Consider the following 14,582-nt stretch of genomic DNA (forward strand, 5'->3'; position numbering starts at 1 on the left):
ACTAAGAAAGACTGACCTTGTGCCTTTTTCATTAATGTGCTGCCATTTAAACTGTCAGCAGCATTCAGTTGGCTGCACCATTTAATCTGTCATCATTAACAGAGGAGAGTTGAAGACAGTTATTAGCAGGATTTTATTCACTGTCAAAAGACAGGTGAGGTCATAGACTGGGGCTGTCAGGGCTTTAGTAGAGGCAGGAGCTAGAAGACAATAAAAATGTCAAAGAGGTGGGAAGTAAAAGAACAGTCAGTGTTTCTACGATGGCTACAAGAGATAGAAGGATCCCAAAAGGGAAAGGTTAGAAGATATTTGGGCAGAAGTGAGGAGGGCCTTGGTTACCTGGAATGATTGGCTTGCGGCTGGTCCTGATGCTGGAGAGTGGAACTATTTTTCTCTTTATAGAGGTCTCACAAGATGAATCCTGGGACTTAGTACTAACGTGGTATCAAAAAAAAAAAAAACTGGGCTGGAGGTGTAGCTCAAGGGTAGAACATTTGCCTTGCATACATGAGCTGTGGGTTCAGTCCCGGCGGGGGGCGGGGGGGGCGAGAAAAATCTTGGTGCGTGCGTGTAGGTATGTGCTGAGGCTGGAGTGAGGCTGATTCTGACGCCGGGGCTGGGACAGCGGGAGCGAAGCTGGAGCGCTGTGATCTTGGAAGTCACAGCTCCCAGTGGACCAGCAGGTATGGCTGGCAGGGTGGAGCAGGGCTGGGTGACAGACTTGGAGTGTCTTTCCTAAGGAGTTTTACTTGCATTTTTCACAATAGGATGTTCAGAATGCTTTTGAGGGCCTCCCTCTGGGCTCTCAGCTCTAGAACTAGACTGGCCTTAAGTCCACCCTTGCCTCTGCTTTGTCTGGTTGGTTTGAGCTGTGCAGAATTTGCTCAGTTTTTTTTAATCGGTACCGCGAGTTGAACTCAGGACCTTGCACTTGGGAGGCAGGCATGATGCCCCTGGCCTAAATCCCCAGCCCCCTCAATTGTTTGAAGAAAGTTTTTTCCTACTTTTTTTCTTCTTTTAAAAGTTAGTGTAACTCTTGGGAATCATTGAATATTTTCAGGAAGAGGAGGAAGAGGACAAAGGAGGAGCAGGAAGGGTTCAGGAGAAATAGCGTTGTGCACATTGGGTGTTGCAGAGTTCAGGTTCGAAGGCCCAGTAAGGCAGTGGAGTGGAAGGCCGAATGCTCAGGGGAGAGGGCTAGACTGCAGAAGGAGATTGAGCCCTGATGTGTTCTTGATTTTTTATTAAATAGGACCTTAAAATTTGGATTTTGGCAAAAAAAAAGCAAAAGAAAATATTACAAAGTTCCATGGACCCACTCCTGGAATGAACATATTCGCAGTGTTTCATACATGTCAGAGTCAGTAAACACAGTCGTGTGTGGCAGAGTTTTGGTCAGCGATAGACTACTTGTGTCACTGGTCCTGTACAGTTACATCACCTAGGGATGGTGTAGCTGATTTAATCCGTGTACTATTTGGTGTCTATGTAACTATGACATCTAACAGTGCGTTTCTTAGAATTGATCCTTGTCATTAGGTGACAGGACTGTGCATCATGCCCTACAGGTTGACTGTGCATCATGCCCTACATGCCTTACAGCATTCCCTTCTTTTCTTCCCCCCTCTTTCTCCTCTGGTGGGTATTTTCTGGTAGGTTTCTAGTCCAGGTTTTATCTTTAAATTATATATACAAAGATACAGTACATTGTTTCATGAGCTTAAGCATTTCTAAAATGATGTACTAACTTTCTGCGTTATCTTTTTAAAAACCCTCAATATTTTTTTTAAGATTTATCAGTGTTGATATGTACAGATCTAGGTCAGAATTCTAAGATGAATATAAAGGGCATTTTCCAGTTTTTCTGTTGTACAAAATGGTGTAATGAATGTTTCCTTGTGTACATGTGGCATTTCCCTAAGAGGGAATAATCAGAAATGGAATTGTTTCATCATAGGATATGTACCCCTTCATCCTTAGTAGGTATTGTCAGATTGTTTCCAAATGCTTGTACTGATTTGCATCCCATCAGCCGTGCATGAGACTTCTGCTTCCACTTACCCCTTGATAGCAGCTGGTATTGTGAGACTTCATTTTCTTCCAATCTAATGAAAGATGATTTTTATTTATTTATTTATTTTGGTACTGGGAATCGAACTTCGGACTTTGCACTTTCGAGGCAAGTGGCAGAACCACTGAGCTAAATCCCTGGCCCTGAAAGATGATTGTTAAAATTTTTATTTCCCTGATTAGTAGTAAGTATCATTCTTGGCCTGTTCATATCTTTGTTCATTTTTCTGTTGCATTTTTAGATTTTTTTTTTTTAAAGGAGATAAGGTTTATTTAGCTCACAGATTATAGAGGTTTCATTTCATAGTTGGCTGGCTCCAAGGCAAGTGGCCTGGCAGAGGGATATCATAGAGGAGAAGCAGAAGACAGCAAAATAGTGAAGAAGAAGCAAAGCAGGGATTTAGATCTTTTTTATGGTGCTTTATGAACTCTTTGTATTTGGTGAATACTAATTTGTGGCAGATATCTTCTCCTTGTTCTTTTTTTTTTTGGTACTGGGGATCGAACTCAGGACCTTGTACTCGTGAGGCAGGTGCGGTACCCCTGAGCTAAATCCCAGGCCCCAGATATCTTATCCTTCTGTATGATTCTTTAATAGTCACTTTCCATCACTGGGACAAAATACCTGATACTTGCAGCTTAAGGAGAGGTTTATTTTGGCTCATGGTTGCAGAGAGTTCAGTTTGTCAGTTGGCTCCAACACAGAAATGGCATGGTAGAAGGGCCTGATGGAGGAAAGCTCCTTAGCCCATGGCAGCAGAAAGCAGAGAGAAAGTGACAGCAAGAAATACACATTCCCTTGAGGGATGACACTCAGTGGCCACTTCCTCCAGCCAGGCCCTACCTCCCAGCAGCACATTCAGCTGTGAACTCATCTGTGGGTTCAAGTATGGATATTGTCCTCTTTGAATGCATGAGGCTTAGGGGGGGATATTTTAGATCTACTCTGTAACTCTCTCTACTGGAGTTTGAACCTAGGGCCTTGTGCTTTGTAGCCAAATGGATTCATTACCCATTGAGCTGTACCTCTAGTCACCCATGACTTTTTTGTTGGGGGGGTTAAAATCTGGGTCATCTTGATGATGTTATCTATTGATTGCTTTATTTCAGTTAAAATGTTCTTGATATTTGCTGTGATGAGATTTTTTTTTAAACTGAAACCTGGACATTTGGATATCATGTTTTGAGATTCTGGATCTTATTTTAAGGGGGATGACTTTTTGTTACCAGGTTTTGGGGTGCTGGAGTCTCCTTCTGTAGATGGTTTCTAGGTTCTATCTGTCCTAAGCAAAGAATTGGTCAAGACAGGTGCAAAAAGTAGTGAGAAAAAACATAAGCTCTGCAGAGCAAGTTTGGGCCAAGTAAAAGTAAGAAAAGAAGTACACTCTACAGTGTGGGAGTACATTGTGAAAGAACATAGGTAGTGTGAAGCTCCATGGTGCCTGTCCTTTGGTATCTCCCACTCCTCAGGCTGACGTCAGATCTAGGCCATCTTATCAAAACTTGCTCAGGTTCTCCAGAGAAGAATGTTTTGGGGGAGGGGGGACACTTGAGGCGGGTCTTGCTATGTAGTTCAGGCTGGCCTTGACTCACAGTCCAGGCTGTCTTCAAACTCACAGTAATCTTCTTGCAAGAATTGAAGGCAACACTTTGATTGGTCCCATATGTAGGGCTTTGGGAACTGTTCTGTGTATGTCTGCTGGGACTTTGTAATTAACAGGTCATGCCCGTGTCCCCAACCAGTCTGCCATGCCCTAGTTACCTGCCTCATTTTCATTACTGCCAGTTTTAGGTCCTTCCCTTGGCCTCTGTGGACTCGGAGTTGGGACAGACTCAGTGTTACTGTGGGGTGGGGTGGAAGTCAGGGTTCTGCAGTGTACTAGCAATAGAGTGACATAGGTCATTCTTCTACGGGAAATATTGATATCTCTCTCCTGGACATGTTTCTCCATTGTGTTTCTAAGGATTGTGTGGACCACATCTTGGTTTCCATAACTATATATAAAAGATTTTGAGTGTATGTTCTTTTTTTTTTTTTCCCAGATTCCAAAGTTCTGTATTTTTCAAAATAAAGATCACACATTGTTTAGAGACAATCTACACAAGAGTTATAAAAAATAGTTGCCCAGGCATAAGCATACACAGGTTTGTTAATTATACACATATGGTTACAAGTGTGCTTGCAAAAAAGTTCATTGGAAATATACACAAGGCTCTGGAAATGTGCACCGTGTAGTGTTACAATTCTATATTCAAACAAGGAAAATTGACAGTCTGTTACATTCACTTACAAGTAGACAAAATGCAAAATACAGTTCATCTTCTGTACAAGAAGGAAGGGCAATTCACACTTTACAAGGTGAGAGGAGCTCCGATAGTGAGGAAAACCGGGGCATGACTGAACTTTTACACGTCCTTTTGACTATCACAGAATAAGCAAAACATTACTTTTTAGGGTTAAAAAAAACCAATACTAGTGTGAACTCAATCATCCAGAATAACATTTAGAAAGGATCTCACTACTTTCTGACTAGCTGACAAATAAAACCAAGCTATTCTTTTCTTCTTACATGTTAACTAGGCTGTATAAAGAACATTTATTCCTTCAAAAGAAAAAAATTTACTTCTGGTTGAAATTACAGTTTACAATATACAACACTATATGCTACGACCATAAAAGGTGAGAATATACACTGAATGCACAGGGCTGGCTAATTCTCTTTTCCTACCAAAAAGGTGTTTATGTTGATTCAAACTTCTCCACATTTACATTACAGGTTTACAAATGTACAATTGTACAATCAAAAGTATGTTTGACTACTAGGGTACATTATAGATACAGATTAGACATCAAAACTAGAAAATTTGAGTGTATGTTCTTAATTTATCTTTTTTTCCCTCCTCCATGACTGAGGATGGAACCAGAGCCTTCTACAGACTCTGTACCAGTGAACTACCTCCCCAGGCCACGCTGTGTATATCTTTACTGTCTTGGTTGGATTCACTTTCTTGTTACATAATAGTTAAAAGAAGTATCCTGCTTTTTTTTTTTTTTTTTTTTTTTTTTGTCTTTTTTAAATTTCTGAGGCCCATCCAAACGTAGATCTATTAGGATTTGAGATCATGATACTTTGATTTACTTTTTTGGGAGGGATAAGATTTATTTTGTTGCCGTTTAAATTTTTAGTGGCATAGTTTTCTTGCTGGGTTTAATATTTATTTTCAAATGTGGTGATTTTATTTTGACTAAGTATGTTACTCTCAAGTTCTTGGCATACTTGAATGATGTCATAAATTATAGAATCATTTTTCTTTTGTCTCTTAGCAGTCTTTTTGACTTGGCAGTTTAATTCTGAACTTACACATAATTAAGTCTGATTTGCCCAGAGGGTGGAATCTGTCACTTGTACTGGCACATGGTATTTGAGGTCTACTGCAGCCTGTCTTGCCAGTGGCCCTTTGGGATACTTGACTCATGCATCAGATGGCTCTGACTAGACAGGATCCCAGGAGGTTCCCAAATCGGAGATAAGGAACCTAAACCCACCTTACCTGTGGAATAAGTTACAAGTTCCCAAGTCCTATCATGAAAAAAGAGTTTTAGGACAGGTCAGTAAGGGGCATGGAATGTAGGGGGTAGGGAGTGAGGAAGTGGGGGGATTGATTGATTGATTTTGATTGAGAGAGACCCAGACCTGTGGATAAGGTGGCCCACTCTCTAGAAGGGTTCTAGCCCATTTTACAGGTATGAGCCCTGTTTGTCTGTCTGTCTCTCTTCTCTTTTCTTTTCTTTCTTTCTCTCTCTCTCTCTTTCTTTCTTTCTTTCTTTCTTTCCTTCTTTCTTTCTTAGATGGATAATTTAAGCATTCTTTACATTCTTTCAGTCTATTCCTTTGTGTTAAGATCAGGTTCCTGCTCTTTACTTTCTCAGCTAAGCCACTTTATGGACCTCCAGGATCCTGAAGAATTTTGGGTGTGATGGGTCTGGAAGGAGCCTAAATTAACCAGGTGATGCTGAATCACCTCAAGTGACTTGAAAATTGCAATCTTTTTAAAAGTATAATTTTTTAGTTATGATTTTCCTTGACTCCTCCCCCTCTGCTCCCTGAGCTCTGTCTATGTGGATGGAATCTGTGGCACGTCCTTGGAATGGCAGGGCCAGTTTCTTGAGTGGGGTGTTGTTTCTCCACAGCACGGTGCACAGGCCCACCACACTTGGAGCCCACTGCAGTGCAGGCCCGACACACCCACCGCCCTGTCCTCAGACTCGAGTTCCCACTTCCCTCCTCTTCCTTGAGCTTTGTGCAAGGAGACCTCCTCTGCTAATTGGAGGGCTTCAGGACTTGAAGTGGCAGTGTGTGAGTGAGGTAAGGAGTGCGCAGAGCAGTTTCAGCCCTGGAGCCTTTTCTTTTTATCCCGTTCCTTCCATTGTTTTTCAGTTTTCATTTTTTTACCCCCCGGTACTGAGGATCAAACTGAGTTTATGCTGTTTCTTCCAGGCACCTTTCTGAGGAAAAGATGGCCAACTCTGCTAGCTTCATTGTTGTTCATTTGTAAAACTGGAGATTACGCATAACCTAGTTTTAGAAATATTTGTGCATGTTTACGAATTTATTTTGGCATAAATTCACAGTAGACCCAGTTGTTCCCCCTTTGAGAGTATTCTGTAGCCTGATTCACCCCAGAGCTTTTCCTTTGGAAAGGATGCTCTCAGAGAGCAGTTGGATTTGAGAGGTAGCAAGGTGGAGTTTACAACTTGGTTGACAAAAGAAGAGTTTTCAGTTTTACTGTGTTTCTTCTCCTGTGGCTGAAAACCCAGTTTGCTTAATAGGTGGAGGCACAAAGCTCATCTGTAATTCTTCCACCTGTGGCTAACTGGTGTTAATATTTTGCCTACTGTCTCTGAATTTACAGTAAGTGCATACATGTGACTGTCAATTTTCCAATGTGGATTCGTGCTATGGATATTATTCGGAAAGGCTACTTAGCAGCTTTCTCAGGGTTTGATATAAATTATTTAATCCTTGATTTTATCTCAGTTAACTCCCCCCCTTCCAAATTTAGGTCTCTTACAATTAGTTCTATGAAGAATACCTTGTATAGTGCCTTTGCTTACTATCATCATGTCTTCAGAATAAGTCTCTGAGTGGAATTATGGGGTGATTTCAGTCTGTCTCTGGAATGGTTTTGCCTCAGTACCTCTTAGGTGGTCAGCAGTCTCATTTTTGGTTTCCAGTGTAGTGCAGATAATATTATTCCTTGAGTACTACCCTATAGCAGGCTTTCTACTCAGCCTGTAACCCTCAAGGTGGTCGCGGGATCATGTTATAGAGACAAATTGCAGAGGCTCAGTAGTGGTTGCCTCCAGGCTCGGTGGCTATGAATTGCTGGGTGCAGTGCCGCACCTGGGCCCTTCCTACTTCCCAAAGTCGCCATGTGGAAGTGTGAAAGTAAAGTTGGTGGGGCTGTTTGAAGGGATTAGTTCATATTAGAAATGTTACTTGCCCTCCTCTAAAATTCCATCACAAGGAGTTTGATGTTCTCATTCTGAGAAACCATGTAGTGCTTGTGTTTGTTTGGTGTTAGAGAGCTGTGGTTTCACCAGAAGTCTATTAAGCCCATAGTGAGATTCTATTTGTACAGTAATGGAATTAGGTTTATGTTAGAACATTTTCCATACTCACAATAAATGATACTTTAGTGGAGAATATTAATTTAATAAGTATTTCCCTAATTCCTACTCTGATAGCGGGCTGTTGAGGATAACTTCTGGCTCTGCCTCTTAGAAGCTGGGTGGCCTTGGTAGCTTCTTAGCTTCCACCTCTAAATTGGAGATAATAGTGCCTACCTGGTAAACTGTTGTGAGAACTAAAATAGTGCAAAAAAAAAAAAAAAAAAGAAACACTTAGAAACACTTAGCAGTGTGATTGATAAGTGTAAACAATTACTATTATTTTAGTTATTGGCATATATACCTGCCGTGAGAGAAATAGTGACCTAGCTGACTTCACGGAATCTACAGTCTATGGGTAGACTAATAGTAAACAGTTATAATGATTTGTGAAAAATGCCTTCAAGGAAGCCTGAAGGGCCAGTGGAAGGATCCAAAACATGTCCCAAACTGCCAGATTGTCAAGGAACCCTTGAAGGGTAAATGGGAGTTGACGAGATGGTGAATGGGAGTTTATGGGAGCTCAGTGAGTGATCAGGGGTTTTAGGAGTTTATAAGAAAAACTAAATCTTTATGAAGCCTTCCATAGTTCATTTGAAGTTTGGAGTTTATATAATTATTTACTACTATATTCCCAAATAGTTAAGATGTGTTTAAAACAAATACACCATAAAACTGGTGATAATAGAAAACCGTTACTGTTGTTTGATTTTTTTTTGTTTGTTTTTTGAGACAGGGTTTTGCTATGTAGTTCAGCTGGATGGCTTTGAACTTGCAGTGATCCTCATGCCTCAGCCTCCAGTGTGCTGGGAGTACATGTGTGCAGTAACATGCCCGGCTGTAGTTGTTTGATTATTGGAGTTTTCTTTTTGCAGCATGCTATTATTCAACAGACTTTTAGGTTTTCCTTTCAGTCTGGTATTTTCCTCCTGTAACAAGGTTGAAAATATATTTTAAAGTAATCTGATACAGAATTTTATTACAATGACTTAAGAGCATATAGGCATTATTTTTCAGTTCTCAGCCCTCTTTTGTATAGAATTTTGTCCCTTACTATGCTCTGTTTAAAAAGTTTTAAACTACTGGTATATAATCCAAAGGCGTTTCACTTACTGTCTTGAGACATTTTTCTAGATGAAACTGAGAAATTTAGTAACATAGCTTCTGTCAGTATTAATAATAGACCAGCTGCCAGGGGTGCTGGTGAATACCTGTAATCCGAACACTCTTGGAGGCTGAGGCAGGAGGATTGCAAGGTCAAACCTAGCCTAGGCAATCTAGTGACTTACCAAGTCCTGTCACAAAATAAAAACAAAAGGTTGAGATGTGGCTTAGTGTGAAGGTTTTGGATTCATTTTCCAGTACTGCAAACAAACAAAACAAAAACAGAACTAAAAAACAGGCCAGCTCAGTTTCTTTGTACCATTTGAAAATCATACTGGAAATAGTAACTTGTTTTTGAATTATTTCATGTGCTTCTCGACAGTGTCTTTTCTGTGAGCACCTGTAATCCCAGATAAAACTCTTAACGCTGAAAATTTACTTGTGCACACATAGTGATTATATTATCCTTTCTTGATCATTCAAATAAATGTGTGACTAGTGATAAAAATCTTTGTACCTTTTAAGAGACATTTTATTTTTTATTTTTAAGGCATTGCCATCAGAGAGTCAGCAAAAGTGGTTGACCAGGCCCAGAGGAGAGTGTTGAGGGGAGTTGATGACCTTGACTTTTTCATAGGAGATGAAGCCATCGACAAACCTACCTATGCTACAAAGGTAAGCTCTGCCAGGAGTGTGCCTGTGTACATGCAGAGGCAAGAATAGGGCAGCAGAATCCGCAGTACAAAATGGCAGGTTGTCTAGAAATTCTGCCTGTGAGCTATGGAAGGTGGTCTTACTCTCCTTGATTGGTTGAATGGGGTGGTTGCTTCTGAATGGGTGCATTTGTTAGTGGAGAACCAAGTGAGTTAACAAAGCCCTGGAATGCAGAATGGACTCAGGGAATATTGTCACACATGAATGCAGGAGCTCCTCTGGAAAATTGAAAGGTGACTCATGAACCTATCGGATACAGAAAATTGCAGATTGAATGATTAAGAGAAGCATCTTCACTGTTAGGTGGGTATTAGTTCTTAAAAGAGATCAACACCCCCACCAGATCATCATCCACATGTTGGATGAGCTGCCTTTGGGAAGGCGGTCCCTGGGCTTGGAGGTGGTAGAGTAGACTGTCCTCTGGAGTGTGACCTTGTCTGTCTATTCAGCACCTGCCTGGTTTCTTCACAGTAATTCACAGTGACGTCAGACAGAGGCTTGTGTTCTTGAGAAACACAGCATCCTCTGTGCCTATGCTGTTAAGCTCGTGTTCTTGCTGTTGCAAACCAAGGCTGGACAAGTTTCTGTTTCTTTTCCACAGTGGCCGATACGACATGGAATCATTGAAGACTGGGATCTTATGGAAAGATTCATGGAACAAGTGGTTTTTAAATATCTTCGAGCTGAGCCTGAGGATCATTATTTTTTAATGGTGAGTGACTGGAAGAATGTATCTCTGTAAATTCCAAACTGCTTACATTTTAAGCTCAAGATACTCTTTGCAAGGGAGTTTCTAATTCCTTCTGAAGGTGTTTGCATTAATGCAAATCAATCAACTGTTTTTTTGGAAATAACAGCTTAGTAAAAATGTCCTGAACTAAAAGGTTGATTAGGTCACAGAAAAAGAAGGCCAGGGTTAGGCAGTTCTAGGGCTTCTGGTATCAGCACCTGAAAGTAGTACCCTCCTTTAGCTTGATGTTGTCTCTTTGTTCCCCTTGGGCCTCAGGGTGGCTGCCTGAGTTTTTCTATCACCGCTTCTACTCAGCTGTAGAAGAGGTTTCCCTTGCACACCAGCTTTTAGTATATGTGCTGCCAAAGTGAGCACCCTTGCACACCAGCTTTTAAGCTGGAAACCCTTTCCTGGAAACCTGTGCCTTTGGCCCATCCTCTCATCCAGGCCTGGTCCCTTGTGAGAAGAATAGCTTGTTTTGCCTGATGTGGACTAAATAGGACTCTCTGCCTGGACTGAGGAGGAAGGTGTGATGTGGATGATCACTTGGACCCTGGGAGGAGGCAGAGGACCTAACGGGGCCTCCAACTTTGAGGAGCATAGAAGGAGGCATAATTTGGGGCAGGAAACCAACTTTGTACTTCAGTTTCCTTGAGAAATAGATGGACACTGTGATTATCACTACTTTGCATAGCAGAGGAAACCGAATTAAGGTGCCCTTTATCTCTAGGCTTTGACATGTTATTGCAAAATAAAACTCAGCTGAGTTTGGGTCCTAATTACAATACTTAATTGGTCTTATTCATACAGCGCATTACAGAGAATGAGAAGAAATATCTTGGTTCTGAGATCTTTCTAATTGTTCTCCTCAGCATTGTGTTTTCCTTCCTTGAAATGTTCAAGTTAAAATTAATTGTGTGTGTAAATGCTTGCTTTGTGAAGCAGTTTCATGTGACATAAGCTGTATATTTTGTTAACTATAAGGTTAATAGTTACGGAAGTTCTTGAAAGTGCCCTGGTCTTTTCTTCCCTCATTGGTGCTGGGGAGTGAGCCCACAGCCTCACTCATGGGGGACGGGGGTGTGTCACAGCTGAAATTGTCATGTATGGCTACTGTGATTTACAGGCCACTCTGTGTATTTTCTCTCCTGTACATGTGCAGCGGTTTATATAAAATAAGTGGATCCAAGAACCGACAGTGTGTGAGTAGCTTTTTTGTTATGGCCAAATCAAATCACAGCTACTCACCTGTCAGATTTGGCACTTTTCCTTCTCTAGCATATCCCTAGCTACCTGTTGGATAGGATTTTAGGACCAGATACCTTGCCCACCTGCTTCTTTCTGTCTGCTTCAAGCTTACTGTGCCACAAGTTCTTTTCCCTATACTTATTCTAATCTTAGGGCTGTGGAGCAAATGCAGGGCATCAGGACATAGCCACAGGACATTTTTACTAAAAGAAAAAAATTTTTCTCATTTAGTTGGCATATATAAGCTAGTAGAATGTAATCACTTGCCAGGCAGGAGTTGGAGGTGTTTGGTGTGAACATAGAAAAGTCCCTTTGCTAAAAATAGGTAACTTCAGTGAATGTTCAAAACCAACCAAGTTTATTATTAAAATGGAAGAAAATACTGTATCATGCATATTGTGCTTTGAATTCTGTCAGTAAGATTGTTTTTGTGATGTGGTTGAGGAAGTGCCATGAATGGTAATTTCCTTCAGGTTTCTGTCCTTGCTCCTCACTTGATGGGATAATTAAAGGGCAGGGAAGAAGTGTGGAGATTGCAGTCAAGCCCTGCAAGTGGATTGAAGCCGTTTACTGAGTCAGGTTTTCAGATTGGGCAGTACGTGAGCGGCAGTGGGGTGGTTGAGATGGAAGCATTAGGAGAAGTGCACAGGAGGGAGGGTGAAGAAACAGTGTAGTTTCATGTGTGTTCAGGGTAACTGTGCTTCACAGGTAAAGAAGCTTACAAGGATCAGCTGCAGATGTTCATGTAGGATCAGTAGCTTTTACACTCTGATTTTTTTTTTTTTTTCTGGTACTGGGGATCGAACTTAGGACTGTGGGCTCAAGAAGCAGGCTCTGCCTCTGAGCTAAATCCTCAGCTCTACATGTTGATTATTGATTGAACAGTGATTACCAAAGTAAAATGTACCACCTTTGATATTTTAGAGGTGAATGTATAAATCCACCATTATCTTGAAATCTCTAGGTAATATAGCTCTGTGAAAGAACTGTTTTTGATGAGTGGTGAAATTAAAAACTGGTAACCATTTCTTACTATGCTGTGCCTGGGAATCACAACTGTGCTATGTCCTGACTTCCTGTAAAGAGTCCCCGTTCTGTGTTCTTTTTTATTTTTGGTACTGGGGATTGAACTGAGGACCCTGTGCTTACAAGGCAGGTGTGGTGCCACTGAGCTAAATCCCTGGCGACTTTTCTGTGTTTTAGAGTGTGGTTAGACCTACCTGGCCCAGTTTGGAGCCACTGGCCCTGGACTTGCTGAGTGAGCGCTGGAGCATGAGCCTTCTGCCTCCAGCATGTTGTCATCTTATTATCCTCTTCTTTCTTCCCAGAGCATTTACATTTTCAGAAATGTTTCTTTGCTACAGTAGAGGGACCTGAGGGTGGGATAGTATTAGGTACCTGTGTCCGATTTGCTCTTTATTGAGAAAAATGGATTTAAAAAAATTTTTTTTATGGATTGGTTTTTATGATAGTCATTAATTACTCTTTTTTTTTTTTTTTGGTACCGGGGATCGAACTTGGGTCCTTGTGCTTGTGCAGCAGGCGGCGAAACCACTGAGCTAAATCCCCGGCCTAATTACTCATTTTTGAGTTGATGCCAGATGGTAATTTTACTATTACTATGCATATAAGTGTTTATATAACTTGCATTCATTCATGAGATAATCTTTTTCTATGTAGTTCATGCTGTCCTTGAACTTAATATGTAGCTCAGGCTGGGCTCCATCCTCCTGCTTCAGCCTCCTGTGTGTTGGGGATACAGGTGTCCACCCCCATGCCCCGCAGGACATTCTGATCATATGGTTCAGTGTTAACAAAGTAAGAAAAACTTGATATCCTCATTTGGATTCTGTTATAAATAATGGATTGGGAAAGCTTTACTTAAATTTGCCTCCTAATGGTACTGTGTCTGTGGTGGTAGGCATAGAAAAATGGACGAGTGAGGAAGAAAGGGGTTTATGATTGTGGCTCTCAAGACACATGAGGATATGCTGAATTAGAGTCAAGAACCAAGAGAACCTGATTATGTGGTAAACATTCCCTTGGACAGAAGAATATAGATTTTAATTTGTCAAAGGTGGTGAATTGTATTTGGCAGAAAGTAAAAGAGGTACTATTAAAAAATAGTAGTTTAGTTGGACATATCTGTTATAATAAAGAAAATATAAACAGAAGGGAATTTTGTTACTTATATACATTAACTACATTATATATTTTATTTGCAGCACAACACAATTCCTCTTCTGCTGGGCATGGTGGTGCATGCCTGTATCCCAGCACTTGGGAGGCTGAGGCGGGCAGATCACTGTGAATTTGAGGCCAGCCTGGGTTACATAGTGAGTTCAAGGCCAGCCTGAATTACAGAGTGAGACCATCTCTACAAAAAACAAAACAAAACAAAAAAAAAGGAAATGTAAGAAGATATCTCTGGAGTTTTCACAGTTGTAGGATCATATTAATTGTAGTTATTGTTCACGTTAGCATATTTTCATTAATCTTTTCATCCATGTTTTCATATGATTTTACATACAATACTGTATTTTCTTACCGTTTTTATAACCATCATTTTAACAGCTTTATAATAATCTATCCAGAAGATATTTCTGCTCTGTATGGCAGTTTCTCAAGACATCGACTTCTGCTTCCAGCTTTTTGGTATTAAAAGAGTGTAACATAATCTCTGTGCATATAATTTTTTCTATATTTAGAACTTTTTTTTAAATTTAGAAAGAGCTGCCAGTGTTAAATTACTGGTTCCAGGTGTACTAATATTCTCATGAGTCTGTGTTTCATGCAGCATTTCACACTGCCATCAGTAATGTAAAATAAGCCCACTTTATTTGTGCTTTTGCCAGTGGTAATATAATTTTGAGTATTTAATGGATTGAAATTTTACCTGAATTTGGTTGTTTTTTTTTTTTTTTTTGGTGCTGGGGATTGAACTCAGGATCTTTCGTTTGCGAGGCAGGTGCACTGCCACTGAACTAAATCCCTGGTCCAAACCTTCAGTTTTTAAATTTTTGGACCGTATTTTCCACATTTGTT

The 14,582-nt window shown here is 40.6% G+C and overlaps 1 protein-coding gene across 4 annotated transcripts in view; it reads left to right on the forward strand.

Moving 5' to 3' along the window:
- Actr3b (actin related protein 3B) overlaps positions 1-14,582 on the forward strand; it is a 65,377-nt gene that overhangs the window by 19,480 nt on the left and 31,315 nt on the right. For 3 of the 4 annotated variants that reach the window (XM_004860349.3, XM_004860348.3, XM_004860350.4), the window contains 2 exons: positions 9,396-9,520; positions 10,161-10,271. In XM_004860349.3, coding sequence (XP_004860406.1) covers positions 9,396-9,520; positions 10,161-10,271 — 236 coding nt within the window. Of the gene's footprint in view, positions 1-6,269; positions 6,438-9,395; positions 9,521-10,160; positions 10,272-14,582 lie in introns of those variants that run through there. The other variant, XM_087207822.1, reaches the window with a different exon arrangement.

The sequence above is a fragment of the Heterocephalus glaber genome, unplaced genomic scaffold, assembly GCF_053883595.1.
Source record: "Heterocephalus glaber isolate CG9 unplaced genomic scaffold, H.glaber_assembly_v1.0 deba00000818, whole genome shotgun sequence".
Taxonomy (NCBI): Eukaryota; Metazoa; Chordata; class Mammalia; order Rodentia; family Bathyergidae; genus Heterocephalus; species Heterocephalus glaber.